Source organism: Condylura cristata, unplaced genomic scaffold (genome assembly GCF_000260355.1).
Source record: "Condylura cristata isolate star-nosed mole 26May11 unplaced genomic scaffold, ConCri1.0 scaffold00022, whole genome shotgun sequence".
Classification (NCBI taxonomy): Eukaryota; Metazoa; Chordata; class Mammalia; order Eulipotyphla; family Talpidae; genus Condylura; species Condylura cristata.
The window spans coordinates 4,294,941-4,319,279 of NW_004567123.1; the positions used below are offsets into that span (position 1 = coordinate 4,294,941).

The 24,339-nt window shown below is 37.5% G+C and overlaps 1 protein-coding gene across 1 annotated transcript in view; it reads left to right on the plus strand.

Annotated features, from left to right (window-relative positions):
* The window catches only part of RALGAPA2 (Ral GTPase activating protein, alpha subunit 2 (catalytic)), a 285,916-nt gene that overhangs the window by 181,979 nt on the left and 79,598 nt on the right, over positions 1-24,339 (plus strand). The window contains exons 33-36 of the mRNA XM_012728090.1: positions 65-136; positions 3,184-3,307; positions 5,433-5,588; positions 10,930-11,088. Coding sequence (XP_012583544.1) covers positions 65-136; positions 3,184-3,307; positions 5,433-5,588; positions 10,930-11,088 — 511 coding nt within the window. The remainder of the gene's footprint in view (positions 1-64; positions 137-3,183; positions 3,308-5,432; positions 5,589-10,929; positions 11,089-24,339) is intronic.

The following is a 24,339-nucleotide window of genomic DNA, read 5'->3' on the forward strand; positions in this document are numbered from 1 at the left end:
TTGCCTGGAAAAGGTAACATTGGTCTGAGGTTACCTGATCTCTTTCATCCCTTTTTCTCTATAGGAAAAATTTCCATCTGTTGAAGAAAAATTCAAAATTATTGAGAGAGCTGAAAAATCTGGACTCCCGCCAGTGGTATGTGAAAGTATATCAAACCTTTATTCCTGTCTCTGTGTGTGTGCTTAGATGACAGATATGACCTCAGGACTAAACACACCTACAGACATCCAAGGGTGGTTCCGTAACCTACGGACTGGTGATATTTGCTCATGCGATCCCTTTAATAGTTTTGCCGTTGGTGAATAGACTTTTCAGTTTGCTACACTAAGAAAAGGTCAATGCTCCCACCAAATCTGTGCCTTTGAGGATCTTTCCATGTGGCAGCCAGGGGGCATTCATTCTCATTTCATCTCTGCAGCCACCTCCTTTTCTACTGAGGAGTAGAGGCTTACCAGGGACACACAGCCTGACTGTGTCCCCACATACTGTGTTGTACTGTGTTGTATAATGTGAGAAGACTGACTTGAGAACTTGTGCTTCGTCCAGTGTGCCAGCACTCTGTAGTCTCTGCTCTACAGGTTGGCAAGTTTAAAGCTACCACACTGTATTAATAACTCTAGTGAAAACCTCACTCTCCCGTGCATTTTCCAAAAGTCACTCAAAACTCAGATCACAATCTCAGAAGCAATTCTGAAGATGAGCACACAGCCAGTTTTTGATTTGAGAATATGTGTGCTTCCAATAACATCTCCATTGAGACTAAGTATAGTAATTGGTCATAATTGATGCTTGAAAGTCTTAAAAAGTATAAACTCCTTCCTTAATCTTTAGTTGTTAAGGAGCTCATTTTTTAAAATTGGTTTTTGTTCCTCTTCTGTTCCCCTTAGAAATATCATTAGATACCTCATTAGGGATGAAAAACTTGAAGACAAAACCATTATTCCTCATGTTGCCCTTTATCATATTCAGTTTCCCAATTGTTGTTAGGTTTCTTTTCCTCTAAAGAAATAGAAACTGACTTTGTGATTGGTTTCTTCTAAAGGACTTGGGGATTCACTTCCCTGTACCTCTTGTCTTCCACTGTTAAACATGCAGTCATGTGGGTTCCAAACTCAGCTTTTCAAGCATTTGCTGAATTATTCTGTGCTTCTTAGTATTAAGTGAATACATTGGTATCTTGTAATTGTGGCCAATTTGTTGGATGTTAATGCACTTTAGTTGCAGGAGGTACAATTGAATTAGCTCCCTGGGGTGCTGTTGCAGTAAAATAAGGCTTTGGAGAGCAGATTGGCAAATCCTCACGCCCTTGATTAACCTTCACTTAAAACTCCAACTCCTAGATTTAGTGTCTTACTGACATTTAAATAGTTATCAACTCATTTTATGGTAAATAGTATTTTGAAGGTTCTTTTAGATTAAAAAAAAAACAACAGAAATAAGTTAGGATGTTTCTGTTTATTTCTCCTATCAATTTATCTCCCTTCTATCTAGGCATAGTTCCTGCTTAGCTTGTGTTAGGAAAAGTAGAAACTATTTGCAACTCTATCTATATACCTTGAAGTTGGCAAGGTTGCAAATAGCATGATGGAGCTACATACATGACTTTTCCCTTTGAAATATGAATACCTCTTGCCATTGTATGGTAAGGTGAATGTTAAAATCATGATTTTTTCTTTATTTTGCTCTTTAATGTGACAGCTCAAGAAAACGGAACTATTCTGATCTATTCCCAATAAGAAAAATGCATTCTAATGAGGAAGAAGCCATTGTTGATTATGTGTGTGTGTTGAATAACCTGATCCTTCCTGCATTAGCAGTGCTGCTTATGGATCTGAAGTGCAGTTGATGTTACTAATTATCATTTCAAAAGCCTAGCTTTGGGAAGGCCAGACACAGTGTCTGCATCCTAGCAAGCTCTCTGTGGTGCTAACATTTTGGAGAATGTGAAATTTGATGAATGTTTATAGCTAAATGTCACCTTTCCTCACACCTACATCAGTCAGGCAGTCATTGGTACTTAATTCTCTAGTGTTCTCCTACTTTGAGTTAATGAGGACTCATGGACCTGTGTGCAGTTACAGTGTAAAAACAAGCTGGAACTTAGAACTTTAAGGAAAAATAACAAACATTTTAGATAAACCAGTGGTTCTTATAATAAAGTGTATAGAATAGGAGATAATTAAGTGCTGTGGGCTTAAGTACAGAGGGCTGCAGAAAGAAATTTTAACTATACTTATTTCTCCTTCTATTCTGATCTCTGTTAGTATCTGAACAAATTATTAAAGCTGAGAATAAGGTAATTGTCATTCTAGGCTATTGATGTCCCTTGCCATCACACAGGAGGAAAGTGTTATTCCATTTTAGTGTTCCATAATGAATAAGGACAAGCATTCTGACAGTCTGAGTACTTACCATGTGCCAAGGGCTGTGCTAGCTATAAAAAGAGTACAAATCCGGACTTCTTTCCCCAAATAACATGTTATATTTACTTAAACAAGAAATGTGGAAAATCCACCATGGAGGAAGTAGAAAAAGGGCTTGTAAAGCCAGAGGTGTCCCTGGACAGCTGTCTACCCTAGCACACACCTACAGATTAGTCAGAGCAGAGGGGGTCCACCCTTCACAGAGAAAATACCCAAATACGTTCTGCCAGGAAGAAGTTTCTGTTCCTCTGAAGTTTTGGCATATTTTTCATTCCCAATCTACACTATCCAATATTCTTATCTCAACATGCAGAAAGTAGAATTTGGGCAGTCACGTAGATCTATTCACAGTTGATATCTATTTGAAATGCTTTCAAAGATATTTTCTACCAAGAATGGAGAAAGTAGGTCAAAATGTGCTAAAACATGATGTTAAGTGTACTGTATGTCTAAAAGAGTGATCCCATGAACCAGACTGCCTGTTTTAATCCCTGATCTTACTATGTTTTGTTTTAACTTATACCACCCTTCAAACACCTCTGCAAGAGAGAGGATGGTAATGCTTGCTTGACTAGAGTGATTGTAAAGAATGATATCATTTAAAAGTGAAAAAAAAGAAACATCCTGGAACAGGGACTGATCCTTAAAATAATGATTCACTGCCCCAAAGTGTAAGCCCTATCATAACAGTCCTGTTGGTAGTAAGAGAAAAATTTTACATATAAAAAGTCTAACTCCTTTAAATTTAAAAAATTACAGCCGTGAAACACACAAAATTGCAGTGTTTTACATTGCTGAAGGTCAAGAAGACAAATGTTCAATCCTCTCTAATGAAAGAGGAAGCCAAGCATATGAAGACTTTGTTGCTGGACTTGGATGGGAGGTAATTCATTTCATTCAATTTGTGTTTTTTGGCCAGCACTATTAAAGATGTATCTAAATTTGACATTCATTACATAAAGTTTTTTTCTTTTTATTTTATTCATGAAGTACCATTATTTTACACCCTTGTTAATTTTTAGATAGTATAGGATTTCTTCTCTCAGATGTGGGCACTGTAACTCTCCCACCACCAAAGCATCCATAGTCTTCCACCATGGTCCATTGTGCTCTTCCTGTTTGCACCCCTGACTCCCCTCCTCCTCTCCTGCGTGCCTCAGATCTATGGTGAGCTTTCAAGGGTTTGTTTTAAGGCTTTCTTTGACCCTTTGTTTGGTTTCTCTATATTCCACATATAAGTGAAACCATCCAGAATTTGTCTTTCTCTTGGTTTATTTTTTTTTAGCATAATCCCTTCCTTCTCCATCCATGTTGTCACAAATGGCATTGGTTTACCTTTTTTGATCAGTGAATAGTATTCCATTGTGTATATATACAACATCTTGATCTACTCATCTGTTTGGGGACATTTAGGTTGTTTCCCTATCTCAACTATGTAAATAATGCTGCTGTAAACATAGAACAGCTTTCCTTTCAAATCAGTGCAATGTGTTCTTTGGGTAGATACCTAGGAATGGAATTGTTGGGTCATATGATTGCTCTGTTTTTTACATGTGGTTTTATATTCAAATATAATATGGGTAGAGTTCTAGAGTTAAATAATGTATTGAATCTGTGGACATCTATTTGTTGCTTTTAGTACTTTATATATGAATTTTATTTCCTTTTAACTTTTCTCTTAATGTTATTTCACTTGCATTTTATCAGAACTGAATAGTCAGATTAGCTCACCCGGTCATAACAGTGTGTAGTAGGAAAAAATATAAATGTGGGCAAAGAAGCAATGGCTTTGGCCACATGTGGAGACTGGAGAAGAAATCAATGACTTGATGGATGAAAAGATGAAGAAAAGTTTCAGTGAAGTCCAAACATGGAATAAAAAATAGTGTACAGAGCCATGATGGTTTAGCTCTCAGCCTTTTCCCCTGAGCTATATCCCAGAATAACTCTGATATAAAATATATATATATTTTCTTTACTAAATGATACTCTTAAGAGATGTGTAAACATTTACACACACATACAGACACACATACACATATACATGTAAACAGAAATCTAAGAAACATAATCTTGAAACAAAAATATATTCCTCAAATCTGAGAGAAATCAAGTTGATTTTACTCTGTTCTAGCAATTCCAATAAATTACTATTCTTTTTACTTATAAGGTTAATTATTTGTTATTGAATATATTTACTATTTAATATATTTTATAAGCCATACACTTATAACAAAAGTTTTAAGAAAAGACTAGAACTTCAGCTGATTCAGTAGATATGTTGGCTTTATTTGATAAAGAAATCTTTTGTTGTTTTTTTTTTTCAGTTATGTTAAAGCAGGTGCTTTACTGAAACAATATTAATTTATGAAAACAATTGAACCTAGACACTGAGAAGTGAATACTTACGGTATACCTTGAAAAAATGTGGCTTATAGATTTTTTGACATGATGTAAAATGAAACAACCATTTTCTTTTTATCAGTTGGTAAATTGATAAAAAGTTTTTCAGCTTAGCAATAGAATTGTTAAATTTTGAAACATCTATACCTCTTGACACAGCATCCTATAGAAATCTTCTTTCGAATGTTTCTTCTCTTTTAACCCCATCATTACTGTTTAAGAAAGCGGAACACCCCATAAATCCATCAGTAAAACTCTATGTGTGAATGCATGTATTTATACACACACACACATGTATGCATACATATGTGTGTGTCCTGTACATAAACATATATATCATGTACGGGGCGGGGGGAAATGAGAGAAATAGGCACCAAACTTTTGATAGCAATTTTCTTAATTTAGTAAGATTATGAATCCTTTTATTGTTAATGTTTCTTGGGTATTTTAATTTTGTCTAACTTTGTATTGCATTTTTTGAAATCAAAAAGAAAATTATAAATATGAATAAAATCAGATCTTTAAAAATCCACATTTCCTGCTTAGTGAATAAGAACAGCTCTTGTTTTACCCTCATTCTTTATCCTGTTTGTGACCTGTGTCAGGTGGACCTCTCAACCCACTGTGGCTTCATGGGTGGACTTCAGCGAAATGGCAGCACAGGACAGACGGCCCCTTACTATGCTACCTCGACCGTGGAAGTGATTTTCCACGTTTCTACTCGGATGCCATCAGACTCAGATGATTCACTCACTAAAAAGGTAAGGGGTCTTGTTAGCTGCCCTTAGGCTTATAGAGGCTCTCCTAAATTTGAACAGAGACCTTGCCATAATACACACTGACACTGAGCTCTTCTTGATACAACTACAGTGTTACTTTTCTTGAGTTACACTTATCTGAAATATCCAGCCTAGCACAAACTAGGTAAAGAAATATATACGAAGCAATCATTTCAGTCTTAAATCCTGAGATCAAGATTGAAATGAAAGGGTCTTAGATGTTGTTACTTTTGGATTCCTTTAAATGACTATTATCTGACAAAAATTAAGGTTGTTGATATTCTCCAGCTGGCCAGCATCTTAAGATCCAATGATCACGTATTGATGGGGCCCTGAGAAAATTGCTTCTCTCAGATTTGACAAAATCTGTCAAAACGAGTATGTCTGTTACTGTCCAAGGTCCTGTTCCTGGTACTTATCTTGTGTTCTCCTTCAATTTGGGCCTGGTGAACAGGTTTCTCTAGAATTCAGAGGAAACCTCTACCTCCTAGGGAAACCCCCTGGGACACTACCCTATGTTTTTCGACTTGTATAATGTTCACTTGAGATGGCCTTCTGTTGGAAGTGAAAAACACCTTAATAGAAATTTTTGTCTGGAAAGAAAACCTAGAAGTCTGACCTGCTTCTGTGAGTTTTCAGATGAAAAGAACAACTGCTACTAGCCTGCTAGCAGTTTGTGAGCCTGGAATTCCTATCACCTCCTCTGCCCCTTCCTATAAGGATTCATGGAATTCAGGATAGCATCTGGGTGGTTTGGAAGTGAGTCCCTTAGCCGTTGGCGATCTGTGTGTAGTGATCTCCAGGTTATGAAGATAGGCACACCAAGGTTCGAGTGTGCATCCAGTTATTTCACTGGTGTGAACCTCAATTTCTTCACTATTAAATGAGGTTAAAAATATAGCTTATGTCAAATGTTGTAAAAAGTAAATGGGTAGTATCAACCTCTGTCATTCTCAGTGCTTTCCCCTGCCTCATTAGGCAGATAATTGATTTTACCCAATGGAGCTTACTGTACCTGTTTAACTTCTGGCCTCTGTGATTTTGCTTTTTCACTACAACAGCCTCAGATGTCTGAACCAAGCACTTGGTGGGCAATGTGAGCCTACTCATGTGCCCTCATGATTGAATGTCTTGGATGTGCAGGGCCTGACAGACTTCCACTCCCTGGTCTGCATGCTCACCTTGCCTTGCCTCTGGCTCACCATATGCTGTTTCCCACAGGTGTTGGGGAACTGCCTTAGGTTTTGATGGCTGTTGGCTGCTTTATTGTTAGTGAGGGGGACCCTACGCTCAGAAATCAATTTCAGATAATCAAGACCCTGGGTAGGGCTTATATATCCTTTTTATTTGTAGTCCCTTATAAATTGCTGCTATGCTGCAAATGTGTCAACATATTCTTATGACTGAAAGATACTGTGTTAACAAATAGATTAATATATAAAATATTTTTAATGCTTCCTAATTAAGTAGGATTTTTTTCTTTGAGAAAGACAAGTGCTTTCTTAATAAAGTATCTTGCCATAAATAAGGTTCAAGACTTAGTCTGCTTGAAAGATTCCCTACTGTAATAATCAAAATTCAGCTGATGCCTTTTGCAGCTCCAAGAGTTAGCATCATTAGTGACAAACTCTCTTTATCAGGATGTCTCACAGCTAGACTAAAAATCAGTCACAGTAACAGCAGCCCACAGTTCCTTGTCTTATTCTAACTAAATTGTCCCTAACAGCTTAAAAATGAGCTGCAAAATTCTAAAGTGATTCATGCTCTCTTCTGTCCCTGTCATGGGGACACTTTTTCAATTCTGCAATCCGGTTGCAACCCCATACTGAACTCTTGATCCTTCACTGCAGAAATTTGTTAGCTCTAGCTAGATTAGATTTTTCACAGCTAATCTAACTGCTGTAGGGGTTTGCAGAGTGGGGACAGAGCTGTGCTATTGGATTTGTCCAATTCATTTGACTCCAGGACTATAATTGCACTTATGTCTTACAAGGCTTTTATAGCCTCAGGCTGGCCAGCCGCATAAAAAACAAATTGGCAGTGATACAGTACGAGTGAAAAGGGATGAAAGGCCCACATTATCAGTCTCCAGGCAGCACTGTTCTGGCAGGAAGTTTCTTGGTTAATTTACAAATAAAACTTAGATTTTAGGATGGGCACACTGTCAGCTGAACAATGGGGATGTCAGGCCTGACTGTTACTTAGTAAAAGTAGCAGCCGGGCCCACTGAGGAGCAGGAATTCTTCAATCAAACAGACGACTCCTTCTGGAGCCAGCTGGCGATGTAATGCAATTAGTCGGAAAGGAGGTCAGCCTATTAGGTGTATACCATGACCAGTGTCACCAGTGCATGCCGCCTGGCAGCAACAAGCAGAATGGCTCAGGCAGGGGGACTTGAAAACTCTGTCAGGATAAGAAGTGGCAGGACATTGGGTTGATTTCTTAAGGTTGAAAACCCTAATGTTTTTCTGAACCTGTGGAGAATCTGCATACTGTTGTGCAATTCACACAGTAGCTCCCATAATGACAACCCCATTCCAAGATGACACTTGTTAAGTCTCCTCGAGATTACACCTGAGCCAGATTGACTTGACTTATGTGCAGGGAACAAACCCATTAGTCGTCTTCTAATTTGAAGGCCTATAATCAGAAATTCTCACAAACTCAAAAATGAATGAATTTCTGTAATGAAATCTCCTTTAAATTGAGCAACACATTGACCTTTTTAGTGTATTTCCTTACGTACTGATGTAGTTGACAATTTGGCCAGGTTGCTTTTACTTGTTTTGCCTACTTCTATTATTATTGTAGGCAGAAAAGAGTGTGTTTTCACTCTTTACTCCAAATCTATCAGTCAGTTTAACCTGTGGCCTTACCTTTTAGTTTTGTAATTTAACTAAATGCTGATATATCCAGAGGTATGAGGCGCATGACTTTGAAAGCAGCTTTAAGATAATGAATATTGAATTATTACCACACAAAAATAACTCTTCCCTAATGACAGAATTGCCACATTGTGAGGATGGGTCTATTAGTGCAGTACTATACTCCTTTGCTACAGTTCTGAGAATACAATTTCAAACAGAATTAGGAGAGATTTGGGATATAATTGAGTAATCTAATTCAGAAAAGGGAGTGTAACTGCAAATTTTCAGTAATCACTGTATTCCCTCAAAGCTAATGCTTTCCAACTTCTATATCAGAAGGCATTATCATCAAACATTTTAGGGTGCTGGTGTTGGGTGGTAACCCCCACATATCAACAGTGTTTAGGAGGTATTGGGGTGTTCCAATTCAGACTTTTGCGTCATCATTGTAGTAAGGTGTATAGAACTGCCTGGAAGGTTAGTTTTCTTTGCAAGGTGACTCTAGACTCTGGAGTACCTCCACCCTCATAGTTACCTTCTGCCATTCTAAATTCCTTCTGTAATTTCAGTGTGATTCTACTCACTTCCCTTGAAAACCAGCCTTTATTATGTTGGCAATACTGGCTACCATGTTTTCATTTCAGGAGTATCCTTTCATGTTTCATTAAAAAGGGGAAAAGGGAAGAAAACTTCTAAGATGTGAGATGGAAATAGAAAAATGCAAAGATGTTCAGTGTTTCTATAAGAATGCATTGCCATCCTCCTTTTATTTTTTAAACTATTCATGAAATAATTTGAGACCTAGTACTTTTGGGAAAAAATGTGCTGGGTAACTTCAAATTTAGAAAGTTGTAGGGACCATTGCATTGTATTGGATCATTGCAACTTGTTTTCAGTGCTCACTGTGACATTTTTCCTGGAGCATATTTGCAGGCATTTGAATCATGTGCGCTTCACTGTAGGTACAAAGGCACAGGTGCCAAACTCTGTGTAAAAGTCGAGCCATGATGAATGCAATAAAGTGTTAAAAAAAAGTCACTCCCAGAAGTATGAGAAAATAAAGAATAAGGTGTGCAGTGAACCAGCTTCCTTTGTAACGTCATAAATGAAAAGGAGGCCATGTTAGAAACATCTCATATTTTTCCCTTTGTGGCAAAATAGTCTATAAATAGAACTGTACTTATGCCAACAAGTTTTACATACCTTTCAAATTGAAGTATTCCAGAGCATCCATTTTTACACGTTAAAACAAAACTGAAGCATTAGCTTTGCTATAGCTCTGTTTTACTAAAGTGCCCCTGAATTTAGCCACATTTCAGGTTCATCTGTTAAGTAAACTAGAAATACCCTTTCGTGGTAGTGGATAGCATTCTTCTGCAGCACATGACAAGACCAAAAGCCCAAATTCTCAGTAAGTGTTGAAAGGCCTTTTCTGGTTTTAGGATTTTAATTTAGGGCATTAGCAAACATTTGATTTTTATAATTTGGTTACTTTTAGCCATGTTTTGAGGCTTACTCGGATGATTTCTGATTCTGATTCATTAGGCAGGAGTTTTCTCCAGAGTGTCCTTCATCCCACAGAAACTGGTGCCCTTGAAGAACTCTGAAAAGACCAGGAGTCTCTGATTTGTTTTTGAACTTCATGACCTCTTTATACATACAATGATGAAGCAGTGGGCTAAGCTATTTGAGCTATGACACTACAGTAGCTTTTGGTGTAGGCTTAACTAGCCATGCAATGGCAGAATTAGAACCCCCACTCCAGGTTTCCAGACCCACTCTGCCACATGCTGTTCAGGTACGCTGGTTCCGTTGTTTTTCTGAGCCCCTATTTTTTCCTTTTTAGATCACAGAGATTGTGTAGTCTCTCTGATTAGTAGAAAGATTAAACAAAACTTGTGTGACTGTACATTCTACATGATATGTACTCTTCAAATGCTAGGTAGATGTTTAAGTAATACTCGTTTCCTAAACATAGGTAAGTTTATGTTTATACCTTTTGTCACAAGTCTAGTTTTTATACATTTGGTTAACACTTGTGTCATATTGGCTTATGTTCTGTTATGTATATCCTTGAATTAAGAATCTCAAAGTTCTTCTGTAATGTAAAGTAAGAGGTCATTAATTGTTTAGGAATATGCTCAGCAATATAAAGGAAAAGCTTTGATGCAGGAATAAAACTGAATCTTGAGAAATTCCTAAAAAGAAATTCTCCATCCAGCTGTAATGTACCACAATGCTGTGTACATTATTGTAGTACTGATTTGTTTCTTAGAAGATAAGCTGTGTTATAAAGTATACTTTTTTAAAGCCTCATAGGTTACATCTGTACTGTACTCTTGTTTTAATAGTAAACTATTTTTGCCTCTGAGTATTATAATTCAATTTGTAAGCTGTGACCCCTAATAAACTGCTGTTATCACTCTGATTAATAAAGAGCCAATTTGCTGTTGTAGCTCCGTCACTTGGGAAATGATGAGGTCCACATCGTCTGGTCCGAACACTCCAGAGACTACCGCAGGGGTATTATCCCAACCGCCTTTGGAGATGTTTCGATCATTATTTACCCAATGAAGAATCACATGTTCTTTATCGCGATAACGAAGAAACCTGAGGTATGTTTTACCACAGTATTGCCAGGATGTGTTTTGCCTTTGCTATGAGTCACTGTTACTGAAAAATAATGATATACGTATGATAACAAGGCCTTTTCCCCCAACTGGTGAATTTGCTCATGCATCTAAATTATATGTACTATTTAGGAATTAAATATGAAGTGAGATTTTTCAAAGAAACATTCATCATGAGAATAGAATTATGCATTCTATTACTTAGGTTCTGTAAACAAAATTATAATGGTAAAGATATGATTTTCAAATGATTTAAATCATTTTTAATTTTTTAAAAACCTGTAAGTTTAAATTTCAGGCATGTTGATTAATAAGAATTGAATGAACTGCATATCACATCTAGCATTTTGCGGATGAGAATATAGAGAATATATGAGAATATAGAGTATTGCCTTATGGCTGGGGGCATTGGTGCTAATGGGGGTCCATCCTGAAGGATTAAAGGCATGTCTGTGAAGAGACTGACCTCTCTAGCACAGTCCATATGATGATCTTTAACAATTGAGACACCTTACCATAGAATCAATTCAGACACATCAGTTGGTATTGATCATGAGAATGGTTGGAACAATCCAATGGATATAATCTGTGTACAAAATTAGTTGTGGTTTTGATTTTTGCCATGCCTTTGGTGGTAATTAAGCAGTGCTTTATATAGTGATTTGTTTTTGTTTTGATGTTTTTAAAAGAAGGGTTGTTTTTAAAAACTTAATTGAACATTAGTTTATTGAATCATTCCTCCTTTAGAAAATGACTTCATGTATTTCAGTTTGATATTAAATATAATCTTCATTTTCATTATAAATTATTCTTCTGAAAAAGCTAAAATTACAATTTCAGATACTCTATTTTAAAACTTTCAAGTAATAAATAAGACTTACTGAAATTTATAACCTAATATAAAGTTCCCTTTTTTAAACTTTAAAATAGGACATAACTGAGATTTATTAAAGTTATAATATGAAATTATAAAAAATGAAAAGTGCTTCAAACAATTCCTGGCTCAGAATAAAATCTACTTAAGTGTTTTTATTATTAATATTATTATTATTACTCTAGCTTTTTGTTATAGTTCCTAGTATAAATAAATAATGAATCCCAACTCTTAACATGATCATTATTTCTCAGACTAGGTACAGTATATATAGTTCAGCTCCTAACTTAAAAAAAAAAATCCTATTCTAGCCAATGAGAAGCCTGACATAAAGAAAACTTCATTTGTATTTCAGTGCAGATTCCAAAATTTCTTTATATTAAATATTTTTGCTCTCTTTTATTCATATCTCTGTGTGTGTGAAGTTTTTATATTAAAAAATGCCTCTGCGTGCTAATAACAGCTGTGTTTGTCTATGAAGAGCAAGGCTTAAATTTTAAGAATTAAAACTCTAATTTTAATATTAGACAATACATTTAGTATACTGTTTTAGAGTTTAGTGTTAGCTTTCAAAACTAGAGAATGTGTTCCTTTAACATTTAGTATGGATTAGCTGACTTTATTTGTTCATTTTCAACATCATTATCTAAAATGTCAGTGACTGTCCCCAAAATGCTGCCTTGATTTTATAGTAAATAAATAAAGTAAAAAAGATAGCTCAGTTCACTTTATAGTGTCAAAGGTAGTTTTACAATAAGACATAGACATATAATTCATGAAAACAACTATTAACATCCCTTTTTAAGTTTCTTTTAAAACTGAGTTTTGTAAATTTGATCGTAAATTCTGGCGAGATAAATTGAGCAAATCGCTTTCTTAATATTTCAATTCAAAAGCCTAAAGGGAAGAAGAATAATGGGCAAGTGAAAAATTTAGTGTTATCCCGACATTTAAAGTACAAACCATTACAATGTAATAAAATTAATCCAGACATTTCCAGGGCAAGTGTGGCTGACCTTTTGTTCACCAACCACTGACCCCAGGGTGAATAGGAGAGGCTTGTGGAGGGAAAGTCTGTTTGTTTGGCTTCCATCCCTGGTATTTAAATTGCATTCCCTAATCAAATGAAAAGGCTGTCCTCTCTATCAGGTTACAGAATCCATGGCAACATTTGGCCTTTTATATCCATAATGTTAGCCTTTTTGTTTGCATCTAAGTAGAGACACCTGGAGCAATGTTAACATTAACCGATTTAGCATTAATAGCTTCATTATATAAGAATTTCTGATCAGATAGCTGTTACTTTTGTTATATTGCTTCAGCTTGTATTGTTGTCATTTTTTATCTCCCTGCTTGGCAACCAGGCAATGATTTGCAAATTTTTTTTGTCTTGATTAATTAAGCAATATAATTATCAGTAACCGTGATGCAGTCTTTGCTCAACAAAGCTTCTGAGAGAAAACAATGGTAAGTCTGTTAGTATGAATGCATTCCACGCGTCCCAGATGCATGAGGATATTATGGACAATGAGGGGAAAGGCCGCCTGTGAGCGAGGACAAAGGGTGCCACGCAGACTCGACACACTGCACATACCGCCAGGGACATGCTGCGGGCTCCCTGGGACACAGACGCCTCGTTAGATTACAGCTAGTCAGCAGAGATTAATTCTCAGCCATTTGGTGCAATAATTTACCCATTCCCCAGTCTTTTAACTAGTGTTCCTTATGAGGGGAGTGAAGGCTTTCTACTCAAAAGGTTTATTTAACCTTGCGTACTTTTAAGAATCTCCACTAAAATCATTATTTCTTGCTAAGACATACTAATGACACAGCTGCTCAGAGTTGAAGAATATTTCTGTTGGGAGGATGTGATATGCACAAGTTCCAGAAATTACAGATTCAAAGGCATCTGTAGCACCTGTATATTTCATCTGAATATAGTGTGACTCAGTGGTCTAAGTACATTTATTTTACTGGTCTCTGGGTAGCCATACTTCTCTAAGAATAATTCTAATCCTTTTTTAGGAGGGAAAAAAAAAACCTCATCAGTACACAAAAGTCCTGCTTATTGGATAGAGTCATGCATATTCAAATTGCACTTTCATTCACTCAGCCTCATTAATAGCGTATGTAATAATGTGGGGCTATTTGTAATACAAGCTCACAGGCAGCATTGCTTCCAAGTCCTTTGAAATTTAGCATATTTCGCTTTTTCACTCCATACACCTCCCTTAAATATACAAATTATGTGCCTGGCAGAACCCGCCTCCTCTTAATAGTATACAGCATTTGTGAAATGGTATGTTGAAGAAGTGTGAGTGGGTATGCTTGTGTACACACATAAAACCTTTGCATCTAAGATGCTCTGTTCATTTCTTGAGCTTTGTATTGAACTTGTAAGAATAAATAATCAGTGGGCTTAACAATATCATTTCATTGTTAACTTACTTTCAGAATAAGGCCATCTCCATAAATGTTGACATAATAGTGTAGTCATAGAAAAGAAATGTGCTATTGTGAGACTTCTGTTTTTTTCTACCTGTATTAAGTCAGTAGTCAAGAAGATCACTTAGAACAGAACATGAGTGCTTTAGAGTTTTTTAAAATACCCGGTTCGTAATATAGGAAAGTGATTCAGAAAAAGCTTCCATGTTGCAATGAATGCCCATGCCACATTCTTTTTTCTAGTAACTGAAAAAATAATGTTGGCTTTCAAAACATTTTGGAATTTGTAATGTAAACTGTAGTGTTTTTGCCATGTTGATCTCCAGACATCTTAGTGATGGACTGATAACTGACTTAGTGATGATATTGTGTATTAGTGACTGATAACTGTTTTAGAGATGGCCTGAAAATGTAGATGTGCTGTTAACAACCTCACCAGGAGCATTTGAGACAGGACAAAAAGTGGAAACCATGCCCTTCATACTCTGCTTTCTCTGCCCTGGTATGGGTATGGAAGAAGATAGATGATGGTTCTATTGTTTCTGAGAAGTAGAAGCATGAAACAGGAATAGATTCTAAGGTGCACCCCAGAGTTCCAGTGTCTGTGCTACCATAAGTAAGCTGGGGCTTATGCAGATCTCTCAATTCAACTGAGAGACCAATGTCTCTTCATGTCCTTTCAGAGATTGTAAGTGCTGGGCCCTTGTTGCATCTTCCAGTTTCTAGATGCCCATCTTTTTCCTAGGTTGCCCTGATTTACCAGGCTGCAATTGACTTTGTGTCTGGCTTCCTTGTCCCCTTTTAGGTTCAGCAGCTATTGTGAGTGAACCTGCTGGAGGTTCAGCCTTATTGTATCTGTGTGTACCTGTGTGTCTATGTACCTCTTCAGGATGATGTATAACCTAGGACCTTCCCATAAACCAGGTGTCCAGAAAAACTGGCTGAGGCTGGGGCACCAGAAGTCACAAAAACATTTGTGCTTGTGAGGCCAAGCAGACTTGGTAATTGATACCTGTGCTTGAAAGGATATCTTCTACTGTTCCTAGGAGAGTCTCATTTTATAGGTGTGTCTCTGACTGTAACATGCTTATGGAGATTTCTTACTTCTTATAAATGTGTTATTTTCCTAAATCTTTATCTCAAACCCAAACAAAGAACTTTTTGAGATTAAGTCACATACTTCAAAATAATCTGGGAAGTTATTAGGGAAAGTAAGCTAGTAGCTTTTAAATAGGTAAAAAATTATTTTGAGGCCCTCCCTGGTGGCGCAGCGGGTTAAAGCACAGCATTGAGAATCTAAAGCCGCTTCCGCATGAGTTCGATTCCCGCCTGCCCCGGAGGTGACCACATGGTGTGGCAGACCTCTCCTGACCCGCCCGCTGCTCCCCTCAGCAGTGTACTTCGTCTATCTGCCTGTTCTGTTCCCCACTCTGTCTCTGGTGAAGCCTCTCACCGCCCCTGAGCCTCTGGCCTGTACCCCAGCTCTGTATGCACAAATAAATAAATCTTAAAAAAAAAAATTATTTTGAAAATACTGAATAACCAGAATTTACTAAAATAGTATAATAAGTAGATGACTACAGTATGTTCTGGTTGGTAATTTCTTATTTTTATTATTGTTATTTTTACTGAAGGAATGGTATTCAGACCAAGTGAAAAAGCAGTTGTCATTTGCAGATATTTTATCAAAATTAAATGTCTTTTCTGGTGTATTGCCACCCCTAATTAGAGAAATATCCTGGGTACAAGGTGGTTATATTATTCCTTTCTCCAGTGCTTGAAAGACTATCTGAGTCACCCACATGCAGTTACCAAAGAATAATAATTTTTACATAAAGCCTCCATACAATGGAAAAAATCTATAGCCTAACTCTTATGAATTCCTAACTTCTATTTTATCTTTCACAATACTTTGACTATTGAAAATTTCTCTCAATTGATATTTCTCAAAGGTTGATATTATTTTCCCTTTGAAGAACTTGTCTTTTAAGAGCTATATATACTCTCCTTTGTCTTAGCCTCCCCCTGGTCAACTACAACCAGCCAGTGTAAATGTATATTGAGTAAAAAATGGTAAAGCTTGTTTTGTGTCAGAAAAGCAACTTAGTTCTCATTTTTTACCTCTGAGCTACCTCAGCAGGAAAGACCTTCTGGCCCTAGAGACTGGGCATGTTCTCCAGACACTTCAGCAGTTGCACATACACTTGCTGACAAGTTCCTTCAAGCTGTTGCCCACTCTGTCAGCCAATGTCAGACAAGGGAAGCCAGAGTGTCAGGAGTACACAGAACTCCTTTGTGAGAAGAAAAGAAGGCCCACTGCCAGTGTTAAACAATTATCTTTAACATGTATTTTCAGTGCTGTCCTTAAAATTCATTAGTTTGTTTTTGGGTTTCATGAATTGTTTAATAATTCCACCTTACTGATTACTGACCTGCTTACAACACAAGTTACAGGAGAAAATGTACTTAATTTTTTAGGGAATATATTTTAATTAAGTTTATTAAAATGCAGTGTTGCTAAAGATAGAAGGAAAGAGCTATTCTCATTTTCTCAGTTGTTGTCATTGTTGCCTGGATGAGGCAGCACTGAATGATTTTTAGAGTAAGATTGACTCCTTGATTTTACCTCTCAGAATTAAGTGGTCCATATTATCATCAAGGGAAAACATTCATTAGTCGCCACTAGGGAGAAGCTCAAAGTCCTATCCTTTGTCCCACGTGAGTTTTTTCATCTGGCTGCTTCCTATGTGCAGTAGGTGCTAATCTTAAAATAACTTTTTCCAGTCTTAACAGTATGTAAATTTCTGTGTTTGTTTGAACTGTGGACACCTTTCTCAAACCCACCAAACAAATAATGCTGCAGCAGAAGCCCGAGTAGGACCCCAGGAATACCCCGGTCAGTCTTTCCCCTTGCCTTGGAGGCATCTCCATGGAGCAAAAGACAGATGGTCACAACAGATCTTGTTCTATAAATGTGACAGGGGACCACAGATTTTGTTAATATCCAGCCGTCAGCCCCTCAGGAGCTGGAGTCCTTCACAGACATCTATCAGGGCTGCTTCAGACCAGGTGCTGGGGGTCTGTGTTCCTGGAATCTAAATATTAGTAGTAAGCCAATAGATAAATAATAAAGGAATGAACTAGAGACTGTCAGGAGGTATTATAAAGAAAATAAAGCAGTGATAGATGGGCAAGAAAGAAGCAACTTTAATTTAGGTAGAGGGAATTCTAGTTTATAGCCTAACATGTAAGGACCCTGAAAGTCATTCTCATCCTCACAGTAAGAAAGAGGCTAAACAGACTTCAAATTAAAAACTTCTCTTAGATCTTTCAGAGAACTAAAGTCACTTGACAAGAGGCTGCCTCCCAAAAACAGAATAGAAGCCCAATGCCAGCGTATACGTCAGCTGTAAATGGGCGATTGCTGAGACAAACGTACACAGGATTGTGAGCTGGAATCAAGAAAAGCCTAGTCTTTAGGACACCTACCCAGATTTTTGTGAGTTTTCCTTTTAGAAACCCCAATAGTTTCTCATAGTGAAGTTTTCTCATCAGAGGGGAAAGTAGCCATTTTGAAATACACTGGCAGCATTCTGTTTTAGCAAGGCTTGTCCTCAAGGGAAACTCTTTTATCAGAGCCTTACCTACTGGGTATTTTCCAGACGAACCAACCTGGTGGGAAGGAAGTACTCAACTTGAGATCCCTCTAACCTTGCTGTCTCAACTAAGAGGGAAACAGAAAACTGAGAAACTCTTGTGAAGATCACAGCCTAAAGTCACAGGCTGTGACTTTAAGTTAATACTTAAAAAAAAAAAAAGGTTAATACTTAATCATAAGTCTTTATAATACTTTTTCACTGTACCTAAACAATAAGGTGTTTGTATATCTGCAAAGGAGAAAACTGAAAGAAATGCACAATTAAGTCCTTATTTAAGAAATCTCCAGAGAGAGCCCTTCCTGGTGGCATAGGAATAAAGTCTCAATGTTATCACACTATTGCTGCTCTGAATCCTCTTCCCAGACAGGGATCTGACCCACGTGGCATAGCAGACCTCTCTTGTCTCCCCTGCTGCTCCCCACTCTGTCTCTGGCACCAATTCTTATATGCATAAATAAAATAAATCTTAAAAACAAAATCTCTAGAGAAACCCAAAGACCACAGGGGAGACCAAAACAAGAGCACCCAAGAAGATTTTAGTTGTGACTCTTTCATATAGATACAACAGATAACAAACACAACCTAATTTATAGCTACACATGAAATTGCATGCTAAAGGCCTGTTTACTTCAGTCCCTTTAGCCTCATATGGCATGTCCAGTTTTCAACAAGAACAACAAAAACATAAGGCATACTAAAATATAAAAAGACCACAGTTTAAAAGTCAGACTCAGGTAAGATAGAGATTTTAGGGGCCTCCCTGGTGGCCTAGGGATTTAAGTCTCAGCACTGTCACTTCTGTGGCCCGAGTTCAATCCCTAGACAGGGAGCTGGCGCATATACTGCAGCAGGCCTGTTTTGTCCTCTGGTCCCCTTATCAGTCTGTTTCAATAGATCTGCCTGTTTGGCTTCTCATTCTGTCTTTAGTGAATCCTCTCACCCCCTGCATCTCTGGCTAGTGCCTCAGTTCTACCCAAAAATAGATAAAATCTTTAAACATATAATAACTAATATGCTAAGGGCTATAATAGAAAAATGAAACATCATTCAAGAAGAGATGGCTATTGTGAACAGAGAGATTGGCATTACAAGAAAGATTGAGAAAGGCAGTTAGCCAGTACAACTAAAGTGCTCACAGGATTATTAGAATTACATACTGTATATTGAACCCTGCGCTCAGAACCTGATCCAATGTGGGAGGCTTAATAATGGTCAGAACAGTAGGCAGACACAGGGTTCATCATCAAATGAACTATTCCTGGACTTCTTAATTCCTTATCTATGACTTATTTGTCACTATATCTTCAAATAACCTCTTTTATTAATCCAAAATTCAATTATACATATTACTTTTATCTCCAGTTACTAATAGGCTCCAGAGGCTTCAAAGAATCACTTACAGACTCAATGAAGTGATCAGTCTACTTTAAAAGACATTCATGAAGATGCAATAAGTATTCCCTAGAAGAACTTTCTCATGATTTGAATTTTTTTTTTCGCTGTACATCCCAGGCCCTGAAAATTGAAGTTTGCTCTTACCTTTCCAGAAACTTGTCCAAGCCAGATGAGCCACTTATTCAGCTGACTCCTCCTCCTAGAGGGCTGTCCTCCTGGTACCTTTGTGGAGTTGGGTGTTCACGGAGGACAGTGCCATCCCTCTCCCTTGCCACATCCCACCCTGAACCATGGAACACAAAAGAAGTGTTTAGAACACCTTTTTCAGTTCGTGGAATCTTTAGCCTTTCTGGGAAATAATATAACAAATATTGTTTTTTCCAGTGGGAGAATAAATACAGTGCTTTAATTTTTCTGTCACCCATTTTGACATCTCAAACATATGCACAAATCCCAGGGCAGATTACTGCGGAATGGTGAGCCATCTGGAGGGGGATAACTGTGGCAGATCCTCACATGCTAGATTGCAGAGCTAGAGACCATAGATACCTGTTCTAACCTCACCTCGGCGCAGGTGCCCCTGAGAGCTTCCACACCTTGTTTCTGTGAATCCAGCATTCCTGAAAAGCAGTCCTCTGAACAACTGTACCTGCTAATCACCTTTTCACCTTTTTTGACCTTTCGTTTTGGTCCTTCATTATTTCCAAACTAATGCTTGATTCATGGTCAGAAAAATGGGAAACCATGTTGTTCGTGACTTAAATAAACTCCCAAAGAGTGCTGTTTTTCTAAGTTTATATGTAGGATCCAGAGCAATACACATGGTTTCTGTGTGTGTGTGTGTTTGTGTGTGTGTGTTTGGTTTTTGTTGACACATGAAGACCTGCTCTTCAATAAGAGGTTCCATACGTCTTATATGGATCAAGCCTTCATGGATTGACCCAATGCCTTAATTATTATGGCAATGCAGGCTTTGAAATGATAGTGACCAGATCCAAGCTTCCCTAAAGAAATGTCCTCAATGGACCTCCCATAGCACTCTGAAACTATGGCAGCCACCACAGCATGAGTTTGATCCCCTGCCAGGGAGCTGACCCACATGGCACAGCAGATCTCTCCTGTCTTGCCTGCTTCTACCTCATCAGTGTATTTCAGTCTGCCTGCCTGTTCTTTGCCCTACTCTGCCTCTGGTGAATCCTCTCACCCTCTACACTTCTAGCCTGTATCCCAGTTCCTGTATGCATTAAAAAAAGAAAGAAAGAAAGAAAGAAAGAAATGACCTCTTACATGGAAAACTGACTTTGGCTTGTTCAATTCATTGGCAATTCCCCATAAGCCCATTCTCCCATATACAGCAACTCTCTTCTTTAAAGTTTCTTTCCTTAATGATTCTCTTAATCTAAAACTGTTTTTTAACTCAAAACTCCATGATTCTTCCCCATGTATATTTACTTGTTCATAGAGATTGTCACCCTTGTTGCAACTGATATCAACTTGATACGACCTTTCTTTACACCCACACTTTTATAATATGTGCTTGCCTTTTCCTACAAGAAGAGAAGCATATTCTTTCCCCAACCTTCCGGATTAATATGTGAACCTTTCAGCCACTCTGTGAGGGCAGCGGTACAGACTGTACCTGCTCCTCAGCTCCAAATATGTCCATAATTGTAAGTGTAGTAATTTAAGCAAGGGACTTGGTTTTGGTGCAGCCATACCAAATACAGATGTTTGAATCCCAGAGTATACTTACAGTTAGGAATTTTCATGTCTGTATGCAGATATTTATCAATGGAGGAATGTTTATATTTACATGGTTCTGTGTACACATCCTCTGTGTACTTTACAGGTGTCTGTGTGGAGTCCAGCAGAAACATGTATACCAGAACTTGATAAGTCACCGACCTCTTATATGATAAAACCAGTTCCAAAAAGTTTGGCACAAAATCATGGCCACATACTTCCAATTTAAAAAATAATCATATAACTGATCAAACTCTGTAAGTGAAGTCACTCATCCTCAGCATTTATGGCTTATAGGATGGCCAGAGTCTCAGTGGGCCCTTACATGACAGTGTTCCAATTCCAGAAGCTGGAGGTAATCCATGAGGAACATGAACAGAGTTCAGCTGTTCATAACCCAGGTTTGGGTTATGATACCTCCACTGAGTCATTGAAAGAACAATTCCCACAAGTCAAATGGAAATTTTAGGTCACTGTCTGTGCTCCAACAATTCTCCTATGTCCTTACTCCTACAACTGTATATATCCTGCTGCTTGCATGCTTAAGTAATATTGCAACATGAACTTAGTATCATCACGTCTTTCTCAAATCAAAAAACAACCAGTTTTCTTTGATTTCACAATATATGACTTAGAGAAGTTGGGTGTGAAATTGCTTTGGCCAGGTCCCAGACCTGATAAGGAGAAAATCATTTGAGCTGCAATTTCTGGGTCTGTGCTTCTTACAGCTGTACTTAATTCAGTCAAGGAGCACATGATGGGGTTTCCAAATGCATATTCTAACTTGCAGCTGGTAAGGAAATCTAGTTTGTCAACAGTTGCACAAAGTCTTACTAATCTCAGACTTTGGTCATCATGCTAGGGGAGGACAGTTATGAGTCTCTCAGACACTGGTTGGCTGTGAATGTACTTGCTCACAACAAAAATGAAGTGCTGAGTTAAAGTCCTGACTAGGACTAACATCTGACGTGGTCTCCTGTTAGATTGACCACTGAGCATGGAAGCCAGAGAAAGAATCTCTAGAGAACCCCTTTTCCTATCCCCGTCGTGTAGCAACAGCACTATTCACCTGGGCAGGGCTACTCATGCAGTCTTCTTGTAGCCTCCCTCATCGCTTTGGTATTCAGTGGCCTGTGAGCCTGAAATAGCCCATGATAGTTTCCACTTTCAGTTGAGGGAACCACTGTGTCTTCTGGTCAGAGTACTGCTCCATTAAGTACTAAAAATTAAAATAAGAATCCAGTATCATAGGAACAAAAGGAGAAACTTGGGTGTAGATCAGGAGGAGTAAAATGAGGGGAACTGTTCTCCTCCCTATATCTATGCCTAAGCATTGTGGATATGGAAGAAATGTCACCATCTACGGGGCCCTAGATTTAAGGATATACCATATCCTATAGGTCAACATCCCTACCTCACAAGGCAGTATTTCCCAGTTAGCACTGTAAATGTTTCCAACAATCTTCACATGTGCAGGAAGCTGTACCTGCGTCTCTCCACTCAACTACATTAATATAGTGTTCTATAGTGTTACTATTTATGATTTAATCTTGCTACAAAGTAAGGCAGGTCCTTACCCTGTTCTTCCTCAAGACTGTCTTAACTATTGTTGACCTCTTTGATTTCCAAAGGTTTAAGATCAGATCATTAAGCCACATATACAGTGTTTTGAATTCAGAGAGTACTTTTCTCTGTGAACAGATATATCATTCCATTTATTTAGACCACTTTACTTTTTAGACTACTTTAATGACTGTTAACAAAGTTTTTTAAATGTCTGTAGACTTCCCTAGATCTATTCCAAGGCCTTTATAATTTTTGCTGTTCTAAAGAGTATCTCATTTCATTCTCGAACCATTTGTTATTGATAGATCGAACTACAGTAGGGTTTTTGTAAGTTTATTCTGTGCCCATTGACCTTATTAATACTGGCCATTTTCTGTAGATTCTTTTGGAGATGCTGTGAATACTATTTGTCTTCTGAATGACAGATTTGCTTCTTTCTGACCCATGATCTTTAGTTTTTATGTCTTGCTTTACTACACTGGCAAGGATCTCCAATGCAAATGGTGACAGATATAATCTGGAACGTGTCTTCTTTCCTTTATACTGGTTTCACACATAATCTTGTCACATTTCACCTTTATCTTTAATAGTTAATGTAGGTTTTGGTAGATATTATTAAACAGATTAGGGAAGTTTCTTTCTCTTCCAATATTACTAAAAAAAAAATTGTAAGTGGATTTTGAGTTTAAACATATGTAGAGATGATCATCTTATTTTTTTCATTTTCTCTCATTAATGTAAATTAAGTATACAGACTGCACATTTACTCCTGACACATACCTAATTTGGTTATGATTTTTTATTATGTTTGCCCATTTTTAATTGGTTTGCTAGCATTTTTCTGCAGTTTTTGCATGAATGAGGTTAACCCCTATTTTTTTAAAAACAGATTTATTTATTCATGCATACAGAACTGGGGTACAGGCCAGAGTTGCAGGGGCAGTGAGAGGATTCACCAGAGACAGAGCAGGGAGCAGAACAGGTCTACTGCTGAAGGGAGCAGTGGGCAGGTCAGGAGAGATCTGCCACACCATGTGGATCACCTCTAGGGCAGAGATCAAACTCATGCTGACATGGCTTTAGCTTCTTAGTGTGGTGCTTTAAAATGCAGTGCCACCAGTGACCCCTATTTTTTAAGGCTATGTTTGTATACCTATAAAATGAGTGAGTTTGTTTTCTCTTTTCCTGTACTCTGAAGGTTTTTTTGAAATAATAGTTATTTACTTTTTGAAATTTTGTCAAATATGCCTGTTAAACTATCTAGGATAGCTTTTCCTTATTATGCTGTTATTTAATTAGTTTAAAGCTTGTAAAATTGTTTTTGAATACTATCTTGTATATTTAATAAATTGAATTTTTCTGGGAGTTTGGCCATTATATCTTAATTTTCAAATGTATAGGCATAAAGTTAAATTTATTCTCTAAGTATCTATAGTTGTGCCCTTCTAATTATTCCTAATGTTAGTTGTGCTTTGTTTTCAACTGTATTAGACTTTTTTTCAAAGAACCACCTTTTGATCATGGGTATTCTCTACGGTATGTTTTCTACTTCTT